Here is a 25,763-nt window from a genome sequence, read left to right as displayed (position 1 = left end):
GGTGGAATGCGACTCAAAGATTTTTTGTGCGAAGTTTTAAATTGTGTCCGATTTGCTTCAAACCTATTTTCAAAGCTCTACATAAGAATGTAATGAATACGTCTTTCAGCAATTTGGGAAATTCCACTCGCAACAGTGGTAAATTGGCGGAAAACGTTTGTATGAAAGTTATTTGTTTACCGTCCGATCAATTTCAAAATCATTTCAAATTTGTTTGAGAACGTTGATTTTATAACATACGTGCCACGGGCAAGGCCGGGTTATACCCGCTAGTATATATATATTTTTTTAGCCTCTATGATCTTACTTAAAGAATCCATTTTCACTTATTTCCATAAACTTTTTAAGTATTTCTCTTATTTCCATTATTTAAATGCTTCAAAGTGGATTCTCTTAAGTACGTGTATTTTTGTAACTTGTTCAGATACTTTTTAAATTTAAGAACAGTGTTCAGGGGATTTTAATATGCCAGAAATTTGAATTTTTTTAATATATATATTTTTTATATTTACTATACTATATATGTAAAATGTACTTAAATTTTTGAAAACGAAAATTAATAAAAATGTTTGAGCTTGGACAACTGGAGCTTTCAAAACAAATTAAAAAAATGCTTTTTTTTTTTAGGAAAAATAACGAAAATGAGTAAGATTAGTTATTGAAGTTGTAGGCTAACATATTATATCTTCTCTTTAAATCCAAATCCAAAGCACACGTTATTTTTCACTTTGTCACTCACCTGTCCTCTAAAGATGAACAACTCTCTGCGTATCATGGAAATGGCATCGTAGCTGGTCATGCAACTGTCTGGCTTGGGTTTGCGTGGTTTGTGCGGTTTATTGTGCCGCTGCACAGTGGGGTAGTTGTATGGTCTGTGTGTTGGTTGTGTGGCTGCTGCTCTTCTCGCTGCCAATGTCGTTCTCGTTGTTATTGGAGCTCTCGTTGTTGTTGTTGTTGTTGACTGGGACTCGCGCTGTCGATCGCGTTCTCGTTCCTGTTCACGCACTCGTTCTCGCTCACGTTCACGCTCGCGCTCACGCTCTCGTTCTCTTTCTCGGTCACGCTCTCGTTCTCGCTCCTCACGTTGTCGATCTCGTTCACGCTGTCGCTCTTCGCGCTCACGTTCACGCTCACGCTCTCGATCACGCTCTCGATCACGCGTGCGATCTCTATTTGGATAATAGTTGGGATAATAGTTCGGATAGTTATTGTTGTAGTTGGGCCGCTGTTGTGGATAGTAAGTGAGCGAGCGCATTGTTGTAGTTGTTGTTGTTGTTGTTGTCGTGGTGGTCGGTTGCGGTCGATACGGTCCCCAAACCTTATCCTTGGCACCATACAGCTCCTGTATGCCATTCCGATCATCATCGGGCAATATGCCATCGACCTCATTGTTCTGATACCAAGGAAACATGACCGCATCCTGGACAGAGGAGTGGCCCAGGCCCAGCGAGTGCCCCAGCTCATGCAGCGCCACATTCAGAAAGTTGGTGCCTGTAAAAATGGAAGAACATGCGATTGGTTAATGGCAGCAGCGACCGGGCAAAAAGACAACAACGCGTCCGTCGCCTTGACGACTTTGTAAGTGGCATAAAAATGGCGTCGTTGCAACATTTACAATGAAAAACACAAGTTGCAAGGCAAGAGGCGGGCGTGCTCGACTTTGAGATATTCTATAGAGAGATATTAAGTATTTTAAGGTGGATTTTAGCTTAAGGCAAGGAATGTGAGATAGAATTGCGATTCGCGTCCCTTGGTTTACTGCAATGACAGTAGCTGCGGGTTTAGTAAAGTTTAGTTAAAAAGGTCGAAAAAAAGGTTGGGAAGATTGGGAAAAGGCAATTTCATCTGACGGATAGGAATAAAAGATGCTTGCATCGCCAAACACTCGCTTGAGCGATACCAATCTAAATCAATTAGGAAAAAGGCAAACTGTTTCGCAAAGTAGTTAGAAATAAATGTCCAGCAATAAATTGACGATAATATTATTTGTATTAAAAACTCTTCGAATTCGCCTGAGCGATTCCAATGGTTATCATATCCTTGAAAGTTGATTTATAGCTTTTGTTCTTCTTTTTCGGTTATAGAGTGCACAAAATGGAGCTGCTTTAACAGATAGTTATGTGTTATCATGCACACTTTATGCATTTTATGGTTACAGGGTATTGAAAGATTGTTCGCTTGCAGCGTTTGCCAACGTCACGCGTCATGCTGACATTTTTTTATTGGCATTAAAAACCATTAAAAATGTCGACACTGGATTCTGGCTGGGGTCTGCTTGGGGTTACGGTTTGGGTCTGTTGCTAGGGTCACAATTTATAGCGCTAAATTACAAAACGCATGCAGGCAGCCGGCGCCAGTGGCGGGTCCGTGCGCCGTTGCGTATGCAACGTTTATTGATTTTGCCACTTGCAACTGGCAGAGCTGCCTCCTGGCGGGGCAGCGGCTGCGGTTTTGGCGCCTGCAATTTGCCCGCAGGCTTTTAGCCACGACCTGACCGCAACAACAGGCGCTGCATCCACAGCTGCTGTGGCTGCGGCTGCGGCTGCCGATGATTATTATTATTATTATTGTGCATTATTTTCTAATGTTAATAATTTATGCATTGCGTATGCCAACTAAATTTAGCGACCACAGCAGCCGCTGCTGTTGCTGTTGCCACGCCCACTCACCACGACTATCATCATTGCTGGCATCGAACTCCCACGTCTCCTCCGAGTCGAAATGGGCATCGCCGCCGCGCCCAACGCCCGGATAGAAGGCATGCGCCAGCACCTGGCCGGGTCCATCGAATTTATAGCCATCGCCATGATCGCGTCTGCAAAAGAGCAAAAAGAAGTTTGGAGTTGATGAGCGTCGCTGTTTATGGAGTTGGGAGTAACTTGTGGCAGAGCTTTGATTAGTCAATTCAATGGCATCGAAGTTACGAGGCTGCAAATATAATAAATCCTATGCGCGGCTTATCTAAGAATACACACACACGCATCCGCACACATAAACTCTTTGATTTGAAATTGGCAGCCGGGCTGCATCCAACCACCCCAACTCCAGCCAACCCCACGTTGTCGTCATCATCAACATCAGCATTGGTTTCATGGTTTAATACTTGGCTTATTTATCGTTGCCTGGTTTTAAGTGCAATTTTATGTGCTTTTGCCCACGCTGCCCATCTTTATGGCACTAAAGAATGCTTCTTTTTACGGTCTGCACGAGGTGCCCGAGTACATAGCCCCCGCACCGCACTCTCCCACAACCCAGTTTTATACGCACCGTGCAAACAGAACCTGTATATCCGCCTGATCGCTATACACTTCGCGAAATGTCAGCTTGGAATTATTCTCCCACACGCGCAATGCCCGAGAAACCATAATTCGTATTTTGCTCGCATCCGGCATCGATTGGTTCACCAAACTGAAACGAATACAAACGCAGAAGAGTTGAATTAGTAAAGGGTTTAGACTTAAGGTATATAATATAAATATAAAAAATGTATAATACCAAAGTTATTAAATGATAATTATATGACTTTTATATGGATGTGACCGCTCTTTATTACAGTTTACCCAAATTTCAAATGTATAATGCAATTTGTTAGGTGAATTTTCCTGACTTCACGGGGCTCGATCACACAGCTTCGTGTCGGCATAGAAATTGTGTAAAAATTGAATATATCAATAAAAGTCTAGAATTTTAACTTTTTTCAATGCATTTTTATGGGAGTAGAAACTGTCTATTGAAGAGTTTGCATGCATTGCAAAAGCATTATCAGCGAGGCATAATGGAATTGTACCAAGGAAAAAAGGGATTGTCAAACGTATGCATATTCCCTGACAACTCTTTGTCATATGTATATCTCCATAACTAAATTGAAAAAATAGATCAAAATAAAAAAATTCATTGAATTTTCGCATCTTTTAATACAGTTTTTCATGCACGTAGTGCGTCCTGTTGCAGAGCTTAAAAATTTATGGAAAAGCAAGCAATTTCATTGGGACAACGGAATTTGTTAAACTGGAAGCGAAGAAGAAGAATTGTCGCATATTTCAACGAATTCAGTTTTTGTCAGGGTGGCAACTCTTTTCATCACAGATTTCATTTGAGACTCGTACTTCAAAGCGCATACCCAACAAAGATTCTCTTCTTATGCATAGTTGGACACATAAGCGCACTCAAACACGCACGCACACACTCACAAACACTCACACTCACACTCACACGACATTTTGGAGTGGACACACTTTGCACATTGTTCGCTGACAATTTGGCCTAGAACTTTGTCTCAACGTGGTCATGTTGCAAAAGATACAAACCGCTAATATGGGGGTACGACACAAACGCAAACACAGACACACACATATACTCAAACACACTCATACCCCTTCACACACACATACACACTCACACACACATAACTTTCACTTTGTGATGCAAAAATATCTTTTGTTTTGTCGCATATACAAGTTAGTTGAAGTGCATGGTTGGGGCGTTTTGCCGACCGGTGGGCGTTCAGTGTGTTTGGAGGGGGCGTGTCGCTTTCATTTAGCTCACTATTTTTGGGTAAAATTGTTTGCCAAAAGTTGTCTGCAAATTTACCTGCACTACGGACCAGCACGCGCAACTCTTCACTTACGACTTTTACTCGATTTCCTCGCCTGGACGGCGAGAAGTTGGCAGCAGGCTGGGATCCCGCCGAACCGCCCGTAGAGTCCGCCTCTGGCCGTTGCTTGGCTCTATATGGGCAGCATGTTTTCCACATTTTATGCAAATTAGTTATGTTTCTTTTATGCCATTGCAGACCGGGCGTAGCCGTCTGTTGCTCTTAACTAAAGCAAAAAGTTTTGTCCTGCTTTCGTTATATTTTTTTTCTCTCCCTTTCTAGAGACCATGTACCCATTGAAAATTGGTACAAAAAAAATAGGTATAATGAAGTTCTGCAAATTTATTTAAGGGGGGCAAAGAGAGCATGTTCGTTTCCATAAAGTGTACATGCACTTGATCAGGATGACGAGCTGGTTTTATAAAGCCATGCGGACTTGTCTGTCAGGCGCTTATTTTAGATATGACAGTCTTTTCGATAGTTTCTTAGAAGTCGATATATATCGATTTGCAGCCTAGGTTCTTGGCGCATATCTCGAAAATTATAAGAACTAGAGATGTTAAGTTTTGTATATGTCTTTTCGATTCATAAACAGTGAATGAATAAAAATGGTGAATATTTATTTTATTGGTAAGCTTGTCTCTTAAGCCTTAAAAGAGTTAAATTCTAGAGATTTTTAAGATGCAGTATTTAAGTACTGAATATTCCATTAATAACGACCAATATACACAGAAGGTTTTTTAAAAAACATATTTTATAGAATATGACAATGAGAAATGAGTAGCCCAGCTGCCAATGCGAATCCTTATTAAGTCCCTGTACAGGGTATCTTTTTATCGGACGCTCTTGACTAGAACACTTTTAGTTGTTTTCTTTTGCATTATGTGTGTGTGTGCGTGCGTGTGTGTGTGCGTGTATGGTTTACCTAAAGTCCCCGGGCCTAAGCTAGCAGGACGCTCGCCTGGGCAGCTGCTCTTGTCCTCTGTTTCTTAATTTCACATCTATTTTTTTTTCAGTGTTCCTTTTCTATTTATTTTTTGCCTGGCAACGTTTAGCTGGCTTTTAGTGCTGGCTTTTGTGACTGGCACAGCTCGTAGTTTCTTATTTGCGGCACATGGTGCGTATGCGTATTTTGTGCCATGTGACATTTTAACTTGCGGGCACTTAAGTGGTTCAGTTTCTAGTTATTCCTGCCCACAATTTCCAATCAAATTGTGCGTAACCATTGGCCCAGCTGACACGTCGCCAAGTCAAGTCATTCACATTCACATCTGCATCCGAATCGAAAGCGGAATCTGAATGTCTGCCTGTAACTGACTGCAACATCATTAGCCACACGTACGTTGAATTGAGGCCGGCTACTGCACGATTCAACCAGCTCAGCTTCAGTTCAGCTCAGTTCAGTTCGGTTGTGTTGAGTGGAGTCTAGTCTGCCGTGTCCTTTTTTTTGTTGTGTGTCCTGTGTCCAGTTCGTGTCGCAGTTCATTTCCATTGGGCTACGACGTTTGACTGTGATTCCGAGCGCTTTGCCCAAAACGTGCTCAATTGCAACGCCATTTGTTTGCTTAGTTGTTGATCCGTTTGTCCAGGCAGAGGGCAGGCAACCGTCAGCAGGAGGCAGTTGCACAGGCTCAGCACAGGGAGAGACAGCTAGCCTGCTCCTGTTGCTGCTTCTGCTGTTGACGCGGCTCGTTTGCTATTTGCTCAGCGTTTGCTGTTGCTTTGCAATGGCAAATTAACTGCACTACGCCCAGTTGCCTCAAGTACCCCTTTACCCCCCACCCCCCCTTCAACCAGCTGCTCCTCGCCACAGCACCTAGCCCTAACCATCGAGCTGGCGAGTCCCTTTGTCGTGCTAATTTTGTTGCTACTGCGCTTGGATTTAAATGCGAGCCATTGCACTGCGTCCTGTCACGTAGCCATTTCCAGCTGCAGGAGCAGCAGTAACAGTAGCAGCAGCAGCAGCAGTAGCAGTAGCTGTAGCAGTCGCAGTAAAAGCAGCCGCAGCAGCAGCAGTAGCCTCTGTTTGACCTTTGTTTGTCTTTGCCATGTCACTTTGTGTGCCGAGCATTTAAATTATTATGAAACCCGCCTCACTAAATGTTAGCTAGTGGTGTGGGTCGACAAGGGGGAGGGGGCAGGGTAGGTCATGTCACTGCCAATGCGGGCTTCGACTACCTCTGGACTCCTGCTGTCGTTGGCAAACGTGTGCTTTGGCCAATTTGTTGCCTTACACGTAAAACAAACTGAACAATTAGCCAAATGGCTGCGCGAGTTCATTCGCTTCATTTCAAATAGGCTGCGGCAGGCAGCAGACAAAATTACTTAAGTTCGGGCAAGAGTGGGCGTGGTGGGGGCATGCTGGCGCAATGCATGTTAACAGCACATTGGTGGCTAACAATTCTTTAAAAAGTAGTCGCAGTATTTATAAATCATTTAAAGTTCTAGACCAAGCTTTGAATTTCTTTACAGAAATTTTCTAAATTTGAGGAAGAGTGTGCAACTGAAATTCAGAACATTGTCAAATAAATAAGTTAAATAATTTATTAAAACATTTACTTATATAACATTTACTAAGCACAAAGGCTGCAAATGCTTTGTTATCCAAGATTCAATCTATTTTATCTTAACGAACTACGAATATTGTATATTGCAATGAAAGAGCGGCTAATGAACCAAACTTAGGCATTGGCTCAATCCACAAAAATATTATATTGCTATGGATATGGAAGAGTGGCTCTTGAACCAAACTTAGCCATTGGCTCGATCCATGAACCACTGACAATTTTTTGTTTGCATAGTTTCTAATTGTCATTATTCAGTTCTTTCAATGCACTTTTTTAATAAATATATTTAAAAAAATATTCTTTTTATGTTTTTATATATTTTTAAATCTTTTTATATATTTTTGTGTATATTTTTAACATTTTGTAATATATTAATTTTTCATTTAAAGACTGACAGTCATGACTATCAGGCAGCTGTTTTGTTGATTAGCTATTAAAAATAATATCAGACAAATGACCAGATACTTTTGGAACATACTCTATCCTTTTAGTTTTAGCCAAGACATAAACCTATATAAATCAACTTTTATCTTTTTAACTATTTATTATATTTATTTATTATTATGACTTTTATAGAGCATAATCTACGATTTGTTTGCTAAGTAATATACCTATATAGATCGACTTTTAAACCATTTTAATTTTAACGAACTTCAACATTTCCAATTCGAAATATAACCCTTTAGCTTGAAGAGAAAGTAAATTGGTGCCTCACCGTGATTTCAAAAAACCAACCAAGATGTAAGCACGCCGTCATTTAATACTTTTTATCAGCGACTTGTGTACATCTTGTGGCCCCCGCATTTAATGGCGCTCTTGGCGCTTGTGGCTAACCATAATCCAGTTTTTATTTAAGCGCAAAGCGAAACGCTTTCGGCTTGCTGAAATCTGAAATCTGCTCAGCTTACGCTTTTTATATGAGAGCCGCATTAAGCACTTTGCCAACTCATTGAATGCCCGATAAGTTCGGTTAAGTTCGTGGTATCGACGATTTTTAAGAAGGCAGCATACGATATCTACCAAAACTCTTAATAAAAATTATGTAATTTACGCGCAAACATACATATGCACATATGGTATACATATATGGTATATATTTATTATGGCTGCCATACAGTGCCGTCAAAAAGTTTGCGAGACGAAAAATTGCTGTTTCCCAGCAAAACGCATGCAGCTTAAACTTTGCCTTCTTTTCAATCTTGTTTCTGCGCTTCTGCCTCTTGCTTGTTCTATCTACAGATTTTTGGAGCCGTAACTGAGCCGGATTCGACGTTTTTAATTTGTGCGAAATTAAGCAAAAAATAAACTCATTTTGTTAGTTCGCTACGCTCTTGGCCAAACATTGCCGAAAACTTTTTCGATAGCTGTCTGACAACAAAACCAAAAAAAAAAAAATAGACGAAGGAAAATATCCAGCGAAACTTTCAACGGAAGTTTATAGGAGGAAAAAAAAGTAAAACTCTGGCGAAAATGTGCACAAAATTGTCTCCGCTTCGCCAAGAAAAATCTATGCGATTCAGGAAAAATTGCAGAATGCGGCACCGCCAACGCCAACGTTGTCTACGCTTGCAGTCAGCGGCCAGAGGCATTTTCTATTACGCCATCTTCCAATACCCTGTAATTGCTAACGTGCATGGGGTATGCGCAGCTTAGACAAAGCTTGGAACATGCTATTGTTATTGTTGCCAAATATCTTACAATAAAAAGAGAAAGTTTATTATTGTTTTTAATATATCATTAATTATAATTTAATACCCATACCTATAGTCTAGTCTAAATTTATTTAGCATTTAGTTAAATTTACCCTCTGAAATATTTTGGTGATTGCTTGTCTTTGATAAGAAGCATCTAATCGTTAAAATTAGTCGTGCGATTGCAGTTATGTTCATTTCATACATATCATATTTAACGAATATTAATAAATAATCCATATTTAATATTTTTATATTATTTTGTGTGAGTACGTAGTATCTCTAGTTCACCCCAAAAATTGCAAGTTACAGGCTCTTCTTAGACGTTGCAAAAAACATGCAAAGCTGCCAACGGTGATTTAGTTGTTAGCCGTCGGGCAAACATTTCATGGCTCAATGTGCTCAATTCAATCAATTGGCAACGAAGGGCGAACAAATCGTTGCCAGACAGGCAGCAGCAGCCGTCACACGCATACACACACACACACACACACACACACAGATCTCACACCACATATCACACACACATACACAGGTCGCAGCTTGTACCTGCAATTTTAATCAAAATATTGTACGCGTATGTGTGTGAATACTTTGTGACATGACTGTGATAGGCTGTCACAGCTTGGCGTAATGGTGACATACCGGCAAGTGAAGAATGGCAGCCAAAGGCTTTTGATTTGCCGTCACCTTTCGGCCGACGGGGTCAACACGGGGTAATTCTTTTCTTATTAAAGATATTGTGACTTGTACTTTAAATTAAAACATCATAAAATTCATTACTTAACTTATGTGAAAATCTTCAAATGTATAATACATTTTCGAATATAAAGAATACATTAGGACTTTCTTTTTCTGTCATTCTATTTTGCGGACTCGCTTAAGAGCATTACTTTTTTTCTATTCCTTTTTGTGCCTCAGCTGAATTGTCACTTTATTGCCTTTTGAATAATTACATAATTACTTTTCTTTGCTACTAGATAGTTTCTGAGCTTATAAGGGTTTCATTATGATTAAAATACACTGATTATTAATTTAATACATGAGTTAACTATCGAAAGTGCGCCGATGAACATTTAAATGAAAGCTTAATATTAATTCAAGTGTTTTTTATATCCCTTGAAAAATTCACCGACTTTTGAACTGACGCTTCTTATTGAACTGAGGTCAACAATATTCAGACTCCCACAGAACAGTTTCTTTTCTGAAGTTTTTCTCTATGTGATGCTATTGAGCCCACGTAGGCTCAGTCCCTTCTTGATGTATATGCTTCACATATTCACAGTTCACACATTCATAATTGTCAGCATATTTTGTTGATCCTTTAAAGGGTCTGTAAACTTTAATTTATTGCAGCCCAAGCCACCTGGGCGCAGTGCACATAACTCAGGTCCTTTGCGCACCAGCCCACCTGTCCTGGCAACTCGTATATGGAGTACAGATAATTACGCTTGAGCTTTCGAGTTGGCATATTAATTATTTAGAGCCAGGGCCTGACGGACCGCGGCTGCTTGTTGGTCAGGTTGGACAGGCCAAAAGGGCTAGAAAATAAAGTCAATAAATTGCTGTAAAAAATTGCTCGCACGCAACAAAGCTGGGCTAAGTCTTCAAATAATAGGACAGAGCTGTGTGCTTTGTGTGTTGCGGTTCCAGCTTGGGGAAACCCAAAAAGCCAAAAAAGCCGAAAGCTGAAAGCCGACAGCCACAAAAACCCAACACAAACATAAAACGAATTTGCTTTAGCTCCTGTCTCATCGCAAATTTAATTAATAAATAATCACAATGTAACCACTAGAGTAATAAGCATCAACAGCAACAAAAAAAATGTGTATGTATGGGAATGAAAATTGTCATTATTACGAGCCGAAATTGACAGACACACACACACAAACACACACATGTGTGTTCATGTATTGGTGCTGGCAGCTGGCAGCTGGCGACAAGTCTCAAGTGTTTGAAATTGCAAATGTTATTTTCACATGCGTTGGGAGCAAAACCTCTCAAAAGGTAAATATTTGCCACAAGACTCGCTCGCTCTGCTCACCTTTTTGTGCTTGTGCCTAGAAGTACGCTATAGCTTCAACTTGAGTGCTTGCCCCGAGGGCAGACGCACACACACGCGTGCACACACACACATACACGTGGTGGCATCTAGCCATGCGCTCATAAATTTATTACCAAAAATGATTTTTGCCATTAAGCATTATTAAATTGGCATTTCAAAATTTTATTATGCATACGCAGCTTGACTTTTGTCCTAAGGCTCTAACAGCCATTTGGGGAATCTCGACCGTGGGCAACGACTCGGCGTACATATTGGAGAGGGCATCCCATTACACATTATTTTGATTGCAAATTGTTTGCATATAGCAGCAGCCGGGCTAAGATAACGGCCAATTGTGTTATTAGATGCATTTTTAATTTTCTCAAAAATCATCTAAAGTACATTAGATAGTTGCCTTTTAAGAAAAACGTGTAATATGATCTACAAATAATATTTATCTAGAAATCACATCAATCTTTTATTGTCTAAAGTGTTTTACATAGCTTGAGAATTCTTAACAGAATGTTAACATAATGTTAACACTATGTTAAGTGGCTTTCATGTTTAAATAAATCGCCGCTAACTGAAAAGAGAGATGGCTCTGATGTTTAATTACATCAAAGGATAGAAGAGAGAAAGCAAGATAGTGAGAAGAGGCTGGAATAATGGAGACTTTTTTCTAAATAGCTTGAGAATATCTTAACAGAATGTTAACAGCATGTTAAGACAATGTACTGTAGCTTTAATGTTTAATTCAATCACAACAAATAGAAGGTGAGATAGGAATAAGAGAGTATTTATGATATGATATTTAACCGCTACTGAAAAAACTTTGAAAATGGCTTTGTGAGAGATCTGCAATTGTTAAGGTTCAAGCTGACGCAAAAGAATTCAAACCGGCTTACTCGATAATTGGCTACAAAAACTTCTATCTGTAAATTTTACATCTATTATTACAGAATCTAGTGTGCTGTATAAATTTGACACTTTCTTGTTTTAGTTTCGTCTTTTTTTTACATTTTATGATACTTTCTTTTTGTCGTCAAAGCAAAGTTAGTTTTCTTAATGGTCAATTGGGTTGGCTTAGTGGATATTCTACCCTGCTATCGCTCACTCAAGGAGGTTGTGATGGATACCAAATCGAAATAACATCACACCCAGGTTGAGTGAGTCAAAGCAAGACAAAATGTTCGGTTTATTTTGTCACTTTTGCACTTTTTCGTAACTTTAACACTTCATTTACATAAAGTTTGACACATCACACAGACACTCACAAACACAGACCTTCTTCGACTAAGTCAAATTCTTATTCTTAGTTTGTCCCTCGAGTAGTTCGGTTGTGCGGGCGGGGCCCAACTTACGCGTGACTTTTTGGCAAACAAATTGCATGTTTTATACATTTTGATTTGTAACTCTTGGCACTTGGAAATGCCACGGCTTCCTGCCTCCTTATCCCACTAGGTCCAGCAGGCTCCGGGCTCTTAATTGAGTGGCAGGTACATGTTTTATTTATAAGTCGAATGGCAACCAAAAAAAAGCAAATAGCAGTAAAAAAAAGGGACGCTTAAATTAAAAATCCGCACTAATTTGACACTTGATTGAATTTAAATTTTTAAACGATTCAGACTGATTCAGTTTCTCCCTGATTGTAAATGCTCTTAAAGGGGTAGCAACAATTTCCAGAGAAACTTGGTAAGCTTGAATAAAGTAGTTTCGAGTACTTCAAAGTAGATATAGCTTAGTTTATAAATTTTTTGTTCCGGTCGGAACCAGTTTGTACGAAAGACCATGTATTTGTAATAAAGGGTCAAGAATTAAGGGCTCTTGAAGAAAATGAATTTATATAATTAATAAAATTGATCAAATTACAGTTTTAGTATGGATCTGTAAATGCTTACATATCTTTTACCAGTTCTTATTACTTCTATGTGAACTAGTTCATTTTAAAATCAAGTCGAATACGATTTCTCTATTGCATAGTTAGCATAATTTGCACTTAATAATTCTAGATAAACACAACTAGAGTTTAGTTTGAAGAACAGTATGATAAAATTATGTTATTTTCATACTAAAATATTTGCTAGATCAAATATATGCAGGTTATGAAGAGCTCAGCAAATCAAAGTAAACTTTTAGGTTTTTTAAAAATGTCTTTTGTTGAAATGGATTTCCGCATGGAAAATCGCAACAGCCAAGTGATTTGCAAGTGTTAACAATGCGGCAAATAAATGGGCACAAATACAAATACACTTAGACAGACACACATATATATATATATATATTTACTAATGTATATGTACATATAGTAAATCCACGGCAACGAATACAATGAGTATTCGCAATAAATCATAAAATAAATCGCTTACATTCATCGCTGTCAGTTTGCTGCACAATGGCCCCGCACATGCCCCTGTGGCCCGTGCAGCGACCAACTAGAATACATGCCACGTCTAACAAGCTGTCACAAAAACTCACAAAGGCCTCGGCCTGGTTAGTGGGTAGTTCTAGCAGATGGGCGCGGCCCAGAAATCTATACAAACCCGTTTGACAAGCAGAAGACGCAACGCAACGGACCGCACCGCACCTTTCCGCAACGTGTGGGAAAGTAAGCAGTCAAACCTGAGCGCCAAATGATGCGCACCGTTCAACGTTATCTAAACTGCAGGCGACATCAGGCAGAGGACGCGGCGAGGAAGCGGCAAAAGGAAACGTCGTAGCGCCAGGTAAAAAGGAGCAGACTTGAGCCGGGACCTCTTTCAGATGATTGTGATGCGGTGGCGGGTGGGGCAGCGGCAGCGGCAGCAGCAGGAGCGGGGGCAGGGCTGTGGTGCGGTTTGTTAGCGCTATGTCACATGCTTTTCAATCAAATTCAAATTTACTACGCAAACACACACACACACACTCACACGCAGGCGGACGCATAACAAATTCAACTGTAAAAATTTAACACATTGCGGCGCCACGTGGTTGCGGCAGCGACTGAGGTTGTGCAAGAGAGCATTAAAAGTAAAAAAAGGTGTAGCATACAAACGGGCGCTCGGTGCAAATTTTATGTGGTGTGCGTGTGCACGCGTGTGTGTGAGTGTGCGAGTCTAAGCTAATGCATATTTAATATTTATGTGTATCTAGATACGAACAGGGTTCGCTTCGCTCTGCCACATATGTTTAATTCGAATGGTATGCATACAATATGTTGATTATAGAGTCAACAATAATTGTTATGCCATTTACACAAATATTTGGACTTCATGCATATATTGTTAGACCTAAACATGTGCGATAGATATACTAAAATTTTCACTCAATTATTGAGTGTGTTAAGTGTGCATCAACAAAGCGTATTCATTGGAATGTTAATTATATATTTCGTTTGTATTTCGCTTATTTTATATGATTGCCAAGGCATTTATTAGCGCTGTTTACGCAAATAATCCAAATCTGTTTACTGCAAGCCTACAATAAGTTGGGCTAGAGGAAGCATTTCAGTTTCGTTGAGAGCCACGCATTGCACTTCACTACAGACGTCTGCTTGTGCTTGAAAATTATCAGATTAAAAGCAACCGAGAACCTTTGGCAAAAAAGGCAACTGAAACACATTTAAAAAACAACTCTTTGTACGCACACAAAAAACTTGCCAAGCTAATAAAAAGGGCAGAGAAATCTATATGCTGCTGAAATCGCACCTGGCTTATGCTTTTTTCTATTAATTGAAAAGGCTTTGAGTCTGATTAAAAAAGTTGATTGCTTCTCTAAGAGCTATTCGCTGTGCTTTGAATTTTTCATTTCACAAGTAAATAGATAGGAATACATTTTCAATCTAATTAAAAAACGCAACCGAGCGAGAAGCGTTTCGTTAATTGGTTAGCTTTGCTTCTTTGATCGCTTCTCAGTTAACAAATAGCACAGGCCAAATACTAGATAACAGAACTCTAACGCGTAAGTAAAGCAGCATCAAGTGACTTGCTTCTCTAAACGCTTCTTGCTCATACACAAAAACGAAGCAATAAATTTGAATTTTAAATAGCTTCTCTTAGCGCTTCTCACTTCAGTTAAGCTCTGTCAAATCTTAAGCGATTGCAAGTAGAACGAACGGCTGAACTTTGGGTCGCTTTTTGCTTATTGCAGCGCTTCTCGCGGCGAAATGGAGAAAGTTTGATTAATTTGAATAAAATTTAAACGAATATTTTAGCTAATGGTTTAATTAGCATAGCGCGCTAAATGGAAGCTTAGACCTTCTGTTAAAACAATTTCACCAGCTATTACTATTCATTATTCTAGTTTTTATTATATACTTTTTTGAAAAAAAAGTTTAGGCACTTTTCCGGGTGTTTATACTAACTGCAGCTCTGAATTGTATGTAGTTGATTAAAACTAAATATCTGGCAAAGGGCTTGCAACTATACTTTTTGGCATAATGTGGAGCTTATTGTAATTTAGATATGGTCTAAACATTTCCACGAGCTGAGCTACAAAAGTTTATTTTGGTCAACAAAAGTTCGGGTTTTCTGCACAAACTGTTGCCAAAAATTTGGTTGTTTTGGGAACGAGTTTGGAATGCGGTTAGACCCATGCGAAAATTCAGATGGACGGGCAATGGACAGAAAAACCGTTGGCTCCGCTTTGTTTTGACATTTTTAAGCGCACTTTGTCGGCTTTGAATGGCTTACGAGAATAAAAAATAAAATAAAAAAGGAATTACAAGTGCTCGGGCCAGGAGTGCTTGACTGGCAGATACCCTGCACCGAGCTGCCAGATGCTTGTATCTCTGTCTTCAACTGTTATATATATTTGTTGAAATAAAGAAAAATATTGGAGCACAATTTTTTGAGTGTACATTTTTTTGACACAAAAGTATAATTTTGAAAAGTTATTCTTGAAATATAAACAAATTTACGTTTCGGTTTTTTCAAATGTAGCAGAATAAATTTTTGAGTGTAAAATTGCGCAAAACAGTCATGCTCATAATTGCAATTTTTTCGATGGGTATGGGGTATGAATAGAGCCTTTAAAAAAAAAAAAAAAAATCTCAACTTTGTTGTGCTGTGTTGTTGCGGACGGACATTTTGCATGTGACTCATTGAGCGCCTGTTTTGCGGTGTTTAATCTACTTCGCTCATGTGCTAACTTCCTGCAACGCTTTTCCGCCTGCTCAGCTGTCTGTCTGTCGCACCGCCTCTCCCACTCTCTCTCTCTCTCTCTCTCTCTCTCTCTCTCACTCTCTCTGCTGCTCTCTGTCAAACGGTGCCCCTCCATTGCTGTGTTGTACATGTGTGTTTATCCCGATTTTGTGTTAGTCTTTACCCCAAAGCCACTTGGTAACCGGTGTAAAAAAAAGCTTAAGTTGCGTTTCACTGACTTTGAATTTTTTATGCGGCATGTCGACCTTTTTTCTCTCCTGTCGGTTGCCCTCTGCAGTTGGCCCCGGGAGTTAAGCTGCTTTTTGCGCTGCTTTTTTTCTGGTTAGCTGCATGCCAAAACTCAGCAATAGCCCCCCTCTCCCGCCTTTCAACCTGGTTACCCTGTTTGTTTGGCAGCAAGTTTTGCTTAAATTGAATTGCACATTTGAGCGCATTCACCTAAACCTAAATGCAAATCGGATAATGGAGGTTACCTTTGTCAGGCGACACCAGAGAAGCAACTGCACTAAATTGTTTGGCATTAGAAGCTGTTTCCCCCTCGTCCCTGGCCCACGCTTGGCATATTGCTATCATAAGACTGCAGCTGCTGGCCAGGACCCATAACGCTGGGTATTATCAAATCGTTTTGCATAGCTAAGCGGATCGAGGAGTGGGAGTGTTGCTGAAGGTAAAGTCAAAGGCAAATGTGTCTAGGGGTATATAGGAAATGAAAAGATGAGAAAGAAGTGGATGTGGAAGGAGAAACAGCAGGAGCAGAAAAAGAAATAAAGACATATTGTAAACATTAAACAGCTATCAGCAGGATACGTTCGACTTTATTGATTTCATCTCTTGTACTGCCTCAGACGTCTCTAATGGCGCCATTGTGGACACTGTGTGGGTGTGTGTTTGTATGTGTGTGTGTGTGTGGGTGTCAAAAAGAAGTACCTACTTTGATTTTATAACCAAATCGAGCGTCTTTGAAGCGCCAAGCAGCGTTTTGCGACTTACCTGAAAAGAAGCAAAACAAAAATACATATAAAAAATTGAAATTTTAGTCAATCTATATAAGTGTTATATGGTATATATATATATATATATGTATATGTATTTGTATTTATTTAGCTGACAGCGTTGGCTCAGCAAAATGTTTGGTTGCTGTGACAACTACTTCACTTAGTTAGTTTTAGTGGGTGTGGCCGCCCGCCTGTTACGTTCACGTTTACTGTTGCTGTTTATATTGCCCACACCCTAAGCCGGCAATCGGTCTATATCTTATATATATCTGTAGCGTATATATACTGGCACATACACGTATATATCGATTGCTGACGTTGAGCGGCGCAAACAAAACAATTTGTCAAGCAAATGTGCCAAAAAGTTGACGCAAAGATGGAAAGTTATAGAATGAAAAAGCCAGCGAGTCGCTTGCTTGCTAACCCCAACAATACACAACAATAAAAAGTACAGTTGTGCACACTATGACGTAAGCACTTACGTTAAGTTGTCAACCATTTGGGAGCAGCGTCAAATAAAGTTGCACTTTCATGTGTAATTTGTCTTGCTTACACACTTTTTGTTGTTTTACGGTATGATTGAGAGTTCAAAGCTTTTTGCTTACGTTACGTGGGAATTTTACGTTAGTTGTGTTGAATGTATTTACGTTTAACTGAAATCAATGCTAAATTAGCTTACTTTTGAATTGTTGAGTAACGTTTTTCCAATGCAACTTTTCATGCAACGTAACAGTCACTACGTATAGTTTGACGTAATTCGTAATATATGTTAATTTATAAATGCTGTCTGACAATAAGTAAATAAGTGTGTGTAATTAGCTCTATCCGTGTACGCTCCATGATAACACGTAAATTGGCCTTACGCCGTGTAACAATATTGATTTGCGAATAAATGTAATTGACACCTGTGACCGTCAGGTTGGTGTTAATTAGTATAATTTATGCTTGTTAATACAACTGAACGGATTACGTCACGTAACATAGACTAATTGTAACGTTAATGGACATTGCGTAAATTTTTATGTGACGTAACAGAAACTTATTTTAATGACAATATCCATTAGAAAAGCTATGTTTCAGCCGAACTAATGCAGTCGCTTACGTCAGGCTTACGTTACACAAAGAGATTTAATAATTAACAAGTTGTGTGGCCATAAAACCGCTAAAGTTGCGTCATATTTGGCTCGCAACACATTCCTATCACCCACCCCACACACACACACACACACACACACACACATATAGACACACAAAATAACTATGAAATTATTAGCTTCGACGTAAGTTGTGCACACTCGTAAAACTATGTCTCTTATGTCATTTGCAATCGAAACGAAAGCGACAAAAATATTGTTCGATGAGTAATATGCGTTAAATAGCGCGCACAGAAGGCGCTAAGGAAAAGGGACATATGCCTGGCCTGGCCTGGACTTGGCCATGACCATAAAATCGAAGTGTGTTGCCCCGCTGCTCTTGGCCCATCAACTTAATGATGCATAATGATATGAGCCACAAGATGCGGCCCATTAGCCACAAAAACCACACATACACACACAATAATAAACAGCTTTTGGGCGGAGGGTTGTTTGGAACAGGGGCGGGATGGCAAATGGTATGGCAACTGCTGCGTTTGCTTAGCTAAATGGACGCTGCACAGTTTTTGCAGACTTCTAAATTATTTATTTTTATTAGCATTATAATGATTTCTTTGGCCACGTTCTAATGGAACTGGAGAATGTCACCGTTACCACAGACAAGCTTCACTATGATGAATTGAATTCATATATAATATAGATAGATTACAGAAATTCCTATGAATTTGAGCCCAGAAAATATATAACTTTTTTGTAAGGTTTTCTGAAATATATTGATTTTATATTTAAGACAATTTTTGAAGGATATTAAGAACTTGGATATATACTTAATATTTTCATTTTCTTTATTCAGTATTTCAAGATTTACTGTATTATTTATTTATGAAATATATTTTAACTGGACTTTACTACGTATTACTGCTCTTAAATGTATTGCTCTTAATGCATTTATTTTTAAAAGGATTCCTTTTGTAATATTTCATAAATTGAAAATAAATGTTATTAATCATCCAATATATTTATTTTTTATATTTATTTTTTTGGCTTCATTACAGCGTTGTTTGACTGTAACTTATTTTACAATATGTGTATTTAATATTTTTTCCTTTTTTTTTATTATCCTGTTATGTTTTTCATAGCGCTGCTTGACTGTATTTTAATTTCGTTTGCGGCGGCAACAATTTAATAAAAATATTTAAGCAGCTGTCGGCCCACATGGCTGGCCAATATGCTGTGCTTCAGCTATATATATATTTTTTTTTACGGGTCCTGGCTGCCGTTTGTTGATGTGCTGAGTGGCTTTTGAAGTGCAGCCAGTTACACACACACGTGTGTATTTGTGTGTGTGTTTTTCATGTACACACTTAATGCTGAAAGAGTGTCACTAACAATATCATCGTCTGTCTGTTTGTCTATCTGGCTGTTTGTCTGGCTTGGTGCGATCCCTTGTCCTGGTATTTGTTTAGTGCAGGTGACATTTAAATTAAGCTGGCATCGTTGTTCGCTAAAAGTGCTTTCATGTTGCCTCGCGCTGCACTATGCCGCTTGCCGCATGCCGCATTCCACATGCGACGACACACTGAGAGCTCGTTAAATCCAATAAACGTTTGCACTTTTTATTTATACATCTGTGCCTGGGTGTGACTGTGGGTCCGTGTGTGTGTTTGTTTGGCAATTGTTCCTTGCTTGATTAAATTTCTTTGTTTTTGTTTTATTCATCTCCTTTTTTTTTCATTTGCCGACAATTAAACTAGCCAATTAAACTTTAGCCTGGACGCAAAACAACAGCTCAGCCATTTGCCTCTGTATGGATCCTGCCAGGACCTGCTTCTAACTGCCCCTCTTACTGCCAAAGTGTTAATACACAAATACCCAAATGTATAGTTAACACGAGTTTTTGCATTGGCCACGTTTTGTTTGCTTCTTACCCTGCCCCCCTCCAATGCCAACCCAACGCCCGCTCGCCTGACATTCTAGATATACATTTATATATATTTATTTTTGTTATATTCGACACGGCAATTTATGCTCATGGGGAATTCGGCTGGTGTGCATTTTGGAGTTAAGTTTCTTGTTTTGTACTTCATTTAATTTTTTGTAGCTTTATTTTCTATTTATCTACCTTGCACCTTGTTCTAAAAACTGTTGGCTATTTATTTAAGCCCAGAATGTTTTATCGAACTGCAATGCCGTCTGGTCACGAGAGCTTCTGCCGAAAGTAAAAAATCAAAACTAATTTACTTTCTAGTCACGACATTAGGCATTGAGCAAAAGCAATAAATAAATAAATAAATGAATAAATAATTTAGCGCAAATAAATCAATGCGCAATTGACATAAATTGCTTAGGTGCAAAAGGCAACGAATCAAATGGAATTTTAGATGTACTTTTTTTTCTTTGTAAAATGAGCTTCGTGTAAGTCAGAAATTTAAGGACAAGCTGTATGGCTTTTAGTAGTCAGAAACGGTATTCAACTTTTTCAGCATGTAAATGCTAGAATATAGAATATATAAAAATATATAAGTATATATATGAAAATATTAAAATAAGAATAATCAGAAGACAGTAGAAAATTATGCTTTAATTATATAAATATCTTTCAATTACAAACTGAATGAAAATCTTATAAAATTTTGAAATATGTAAATACTTGTTTTTAAAGTCTGTGAATGTAGAAGACTTTAAAATCATTTTTAGAAATGTCTTAAATTATAGGCATAAATATTCTTTTACGAGAATAACAAGTTCTACATAATTTTATTCTGAAAACATGCAAAATATACAGTTTTAGAGGGTATATTGGCCATATTAAGACTATTAAGAAACAAGAAAACACTAATCATTTTCTTCATAAGCTATTGTTAAATCAATATATTTATCATTATCGTTAACTATATACTCTATGTGAGCGTGTATATCTAAGAGACTATATCAGGGAGACACAATGCCAGGCTCCAAGTATATATCAAACAGAGGTCACGCTGACTAAATCTATATTTATAGGAAGATATCATTTTATATATTTGAAACAAATAAAGAAAATGAAATATAAATAAATAATTAAATTAAAATGCTAGTTGCCTTTAACATTAATAAAAGTCTCTTGCCAATGTGTGTTGATTTTTATTCTTGTAGTGTGCACAATGTCTAATGGAATGGGACGGCAATTGGCACTTGGTTATTCCCAGCTTTACAGCTGTCCAGATGCCAAAGTCACATATAAATCAGAGCACAATCAAATTACGCTTTCATCTGTGCTGGGCCAAGTGATTTGCACAGAATATTACGTATACGTCGAGTCGACATGGCAATCGTATAAATTCATTGATTATTTATTTATGGCACGCAAATTGGGGGAGGAAAAGAAAAACAAGGTGTATGACTATTGTTTGCCAGATTTGATTGTTACACACACACACACAGGCACATACACACCCACACTCATACACTGAGAGTTATTTTCGTTTTATATTGACTCGAAAATGTCAAATGCATAACGGCAACAATTCACAATTTTGATGTAATTGACAGGCAAAAGGGCTGTGCGGTTGGGGTTGGCTTTGGTTTGGTCGGCTCGCTGTTTGTTGGTTGTTTGTTGTTTGTTTGTAACTGTGGACCCATCATAAAATGTCAAGCTTTGTTGTGCTGTGTCGTAACGGTAACATTTGGACAAAACGCTTTCTTATTTGACAGGCCATTTGGCAATGACATGCGGCAGCCCAATGAAACAGCTGCAACCACAGCGAGTGCCTCTCATTTAATATGCAAAGCGCTTTGATTAGAGAGAGAGAGAGAGAGAGAGAGAGAGAGAGAGAGAGAGAGAGCGACTGTGTATTACATGCTGTGTGGTCTTACATCATAATTAAACAATGCACCGCAAAAACAATTAGCTGCAGTTACATATACGGCCGCAAGTCAGGCCGCAGCTGCCTCGATTGATTGGCGCAAAGGTTTTTCTCATCTTTTTTTTCATGCTGCTGCCGCACCTTTAAGTGCCACAGCAGCGCACCAGCAGCGGTGTGTGGCATGTGGCATGTGGCATATGCAAAATGAAGTTGACATCTGCTTAAGTGGCTGGGGTTTTGGGCAATCCTCATGGCTTTTACGAGCCAATGCTGCAGTTTCATTTGCAGCTGCTGCTGCCTGGCTGCCTGCTTGATTGGACATGAAATTGATAGCTCACATACACACACATACACACACACACACACACACACACACACACACACACATTGCATATGCATGCAGGACAAGTGTGAGTACATTGTGTGCGTGTGTGCTTAAGCAAGTTAATTGAATTTTGCACTCAAGTCGTTGTCGCTGTCGTTTTGGGCGCTGGGCGTGGCCATAGCCATTCCCACTGCCATTGCTGCTGCTGCTGCTGCCATAGTCGAAACATTTAAGCATTGACAAGACATTTGTGAAGTTTTAAGTGCATTAGCTGTCAGGCAGGCGAAGCGATAGCTTCAAATTCCGACAAAACTGCAAATTGCAGCGTTACGCAAAATGCAAGTCATTTAAATTTCGGCGCCCCAAAAAGTAGGCAACCGTTTTTGTTTCTGTGGGTTAGAAAAACTTGAATGAAATACTTTGCTGCATAGGTTAATAAACGAAAAGTGCTTTAGCTGAAGCGAAGCTTGGAATATACCTTTTGATTTATTTTATAAGTCAAGCGATTCAAAAGTGGTTCAAAGGAGTTTCAAAAGTAACTCAAAAGTCATGCTAGAGTAAAGCTTTTTGGCTTCAAAGCTAAAATTGGCCTTTAGTTGGGTATTAAGATTATTTCTATGTTTCTTTTCAGTATTTTAACGAAACCAAACTTAAGGAATTTGTTCAGCACGTGTATGGCTTGTAACCATGTGGCTTAAAAGACTTTAAAAATGTGTTAAAGTTGTTTTTTTAAGTTGTTAAGGGGTATAAAAGTCGGGGTAGAGCAATATCTTAAACTGGGCTGCAGCTATTTGAGTTTTGGCTGTGCAGCTATAGATTGGGTTTATAACATTCTTCTATTCTTTTTATTATCAAATAAAATACAGAAATTTTAACTTTTCAAATGGTTTCTTTAAAAATGTATATATAATTAAGATTGCTTTTATTTATTAAAGTATTCGGTCACATGTGAAATCTATTAACAGAATTGTTGTTACCTTTATACTTTCATTGACAGCGAATATTTTATGAAAATGCATAAATTTAATCTTTTGCCCTTGCAGCTAAACAAAATATTTATAAAATAAAGCTGTCTACAGACTAACAAATATTTAATTTTTAAACATAAAATTGTTGAGAGAAGCAACAAAATTGCAATCTAAAGATTAGTTTTGACAAAACTTGAAATTTGAAACCCGATAAAGTAAAAATGTCAACGCCATTTGTCAACGCTTTGTAGTTGATGCCATTAATGGATTAAACTGAAAAACGTGGAGCACAATGAATAAATTGTCAGATTGCGTTTGCCGCACACAAGCACACAAACACGCATACACACACACACACACACACACACACACAGAAAAAGGGGTTAACCAGACGGGACAAGAGCTCGTCGGCTGACCAGAACCGAAAACCAGCAAGTGGAAGGGGTTGACAGGGCGTAGCTGCCACATTGCTTACATTTCAATATGTTTGTGCTCTTGACATTTTGTTTAACTGTTAAACTGTTGCCAAATGCCAACTGTCAGCTCTTCTTCTTGTTCCTCTTCTTCTTTTTTTTTTGCTGTGCAGCTTGTCCAAAAGTTTGGCCGAAAAAGCCGCAAAGCAGCAACACATTTTATGGCCGTTTGTGGCAGGCTTTAAATTGTTCCAACAGCTTTAAGCAGGCTAATAGCCGAGTGTGGTGTGCGTGTGTGTGTGTGTGTGTGTGTGTGTGTGTGTATGTGTGTGTTTGGGCATTTTGCAAATCAGCGTGCAATTACCCATAGCTCACGCTCCTCATGTAGCTTGCAAGTGTATTAAGTTCATTTTTCATTTGCCTTCATGCATTAAGCAGTTGCCTGACTTTCAAAAAAAAAAAAAAAAAAGTATATAAAAGAAAAACATAACGCAGAATCACTTTTTCACTTAGCTGCTGCTGCTTTGTGTGTGTGTATGTGTGTGTTGCCTTTTGGCATGCAAATAAAATGGCCAAAAGGCAGACACCATTCCCCTGCTTGCTTGCTGCTACAAACACAAGAGCCCAAACCGAGACCAGAAACCAAGCCAACTTAAGCCCAACACGTTAGAGAACAGCGCGCGCAATTTGGTACCACCAAAAATGCCAACAGCCCGTTTTCAGCTGCCCCTCCGACCCTACATCTACCCCTACGCTCTCTGCGGGCCACAATAAGAAAAATGTTCAAGTGCCAGAATGTGTGCAAAGAACTCAAGTTTGGCACACACTTTCCGCTGCTGCTCTTGTTGCTGCTGTTGTTGTTGCTGTTGTTGTAGCTGCCTTTTCCTTTTATTTTTGCCTTGCAGATAATTTGAATTTTTTCCATTTGTTTGGTTTGGCTGCGCTGCTGTTCCTGCAGCCGCTCCTTGCCAGGTCAGTTGCATGCCACACGGCTGCCTTGTTTTTTAGGAACTGTAAATTGCTTTAGTTGGCGCACAGTTTCAGCAACGGCAACAATAAGTGGGTGGGTCTCTATATTTATGAATACGCTGCTAGTAATGCACTGCTTATAGCTACTGCACTTAGAGCTTTTCTTATCTATGCCATTGCAATTGCAGCTCGGAAAATTTCCACAGTTTTCTTTGATATTCGAAATGCTTAGCAGAGCCAGCTGCGTGTTGTGCACTGTGTTGATTATTTCTATTGTTCTTTTGGGCAAATAAATGTGCGGCAATTAAAGATATTTCACTAAAAACTTGTGTGCTTCGAGTTAAATACCGCAGGCTGCAAATCGATTTTCAAGCGAGCTGCTTCGAGCCTGGAATTCCAATTTAACTTTATTATGAATCATGGCTTAAACTAAACCAGTAACTAAAATACAACTGAACCAGCTGCATGTGTGTTCGTTTATGTTGAAAATAAGGCCGCGGAGTTATGCCACCGAAGCACTTTTGAACCGGTTCACACGAATGTAAATATAATCAATATTGAAATTGATAAATATATAACTCTTCACATTCAGGCTATCTAACAATATCTGGCAATATATTATGCTGATTCGCAACTATTATTTCAAACCACTTTAAAATCGGCGCACAGTCAAAATATTTGAAAAGTACGAATGTGTATACAATCTAAATATAAAAATAATTTAAATTGCCTATCTTGAAGCTACATAACAGATGTCAAGAATACTTCCTAAGCTAAGACAGTGTGCCACTCTTGAACCGGTTCGAAGATATGTAAATTATAAATGTAGGCACATTGAATTTGTGTGAAAAATTATAATCTCTAGTTTCTGTAAGTAAACTATCTTTGAACCGGTTTAAAGACATTTGCATATTAAATCTATGTACAAATTTTAGTCTGGATGTGCGTTTAGTTTATGCGACTGCTAGTAAACCACTTTTTGAACCGGTTCATGGACATCTAGTGCAAAGATTTTTTCATACGAATTTCCATTTACTTTGCTCAAAAAGTGACTTGCGAAAAACAACAATATTTGAATACGATTCTTTTTTTTTCAATTACGGCAAAAGTGGCAAAACAG

At 38.8% G+C, this 25,763-nt stretch overlaps 1 protein-coding gene across 2 annotated transcripts in view; it reads right to left on the bottom strand.

Annotated features, from left to right (window-relative positions):
- The window catches only part of Mmp2 (Matrix metalloproteinase 2), a 111,441-nt gene that overhangs the window by 3,229 nt on the left and 82,449 nt on the right, over positions 1-25,763 (bottom strand). For both annotated transcript variants that reach the window (XM_064681707.1, XM_064681708.1), the window contains 3 exons: positions 3,268-3,408; positions 2,670-2,815; positions 740-1,491 (listed from right to left, as the gene is read on the bottom strand). In XM_064681707.1, coding sequence (XP_064537777.1) covers positions 740-1,491; positions 2,670-2,815; positions 3,268-3,408 — 1,039 coding nt within the window. The remainder of the gene's footprint in view (positions 1-739; positions 1,492-2,669; positions 2,816-3,267; positions 3,409-25,763) is intronic.

The sequence above is a fragment of the Drosophila montana genome, unplaced genomic scaffold (genome assembly GCF_035044405.1).
Source record: "Drosophila montana isolate Dmon_TW-CO22-7 unplaced genomic scaffold, ASM3504440v1 contig_2438_1, whole genome shotgun sequence".
Lineage (NCBI taxonomy): Eukaryota > Metazoa > Arthropoda > Insecta > Diptera > Drosophilidae > Drosophila > Drosophila montana.
The sequence above is the reverse complement of the archived record's forward strand: the minus strand, read 5'-3'. Positions and strand labels throughout refer to the sequence as shown.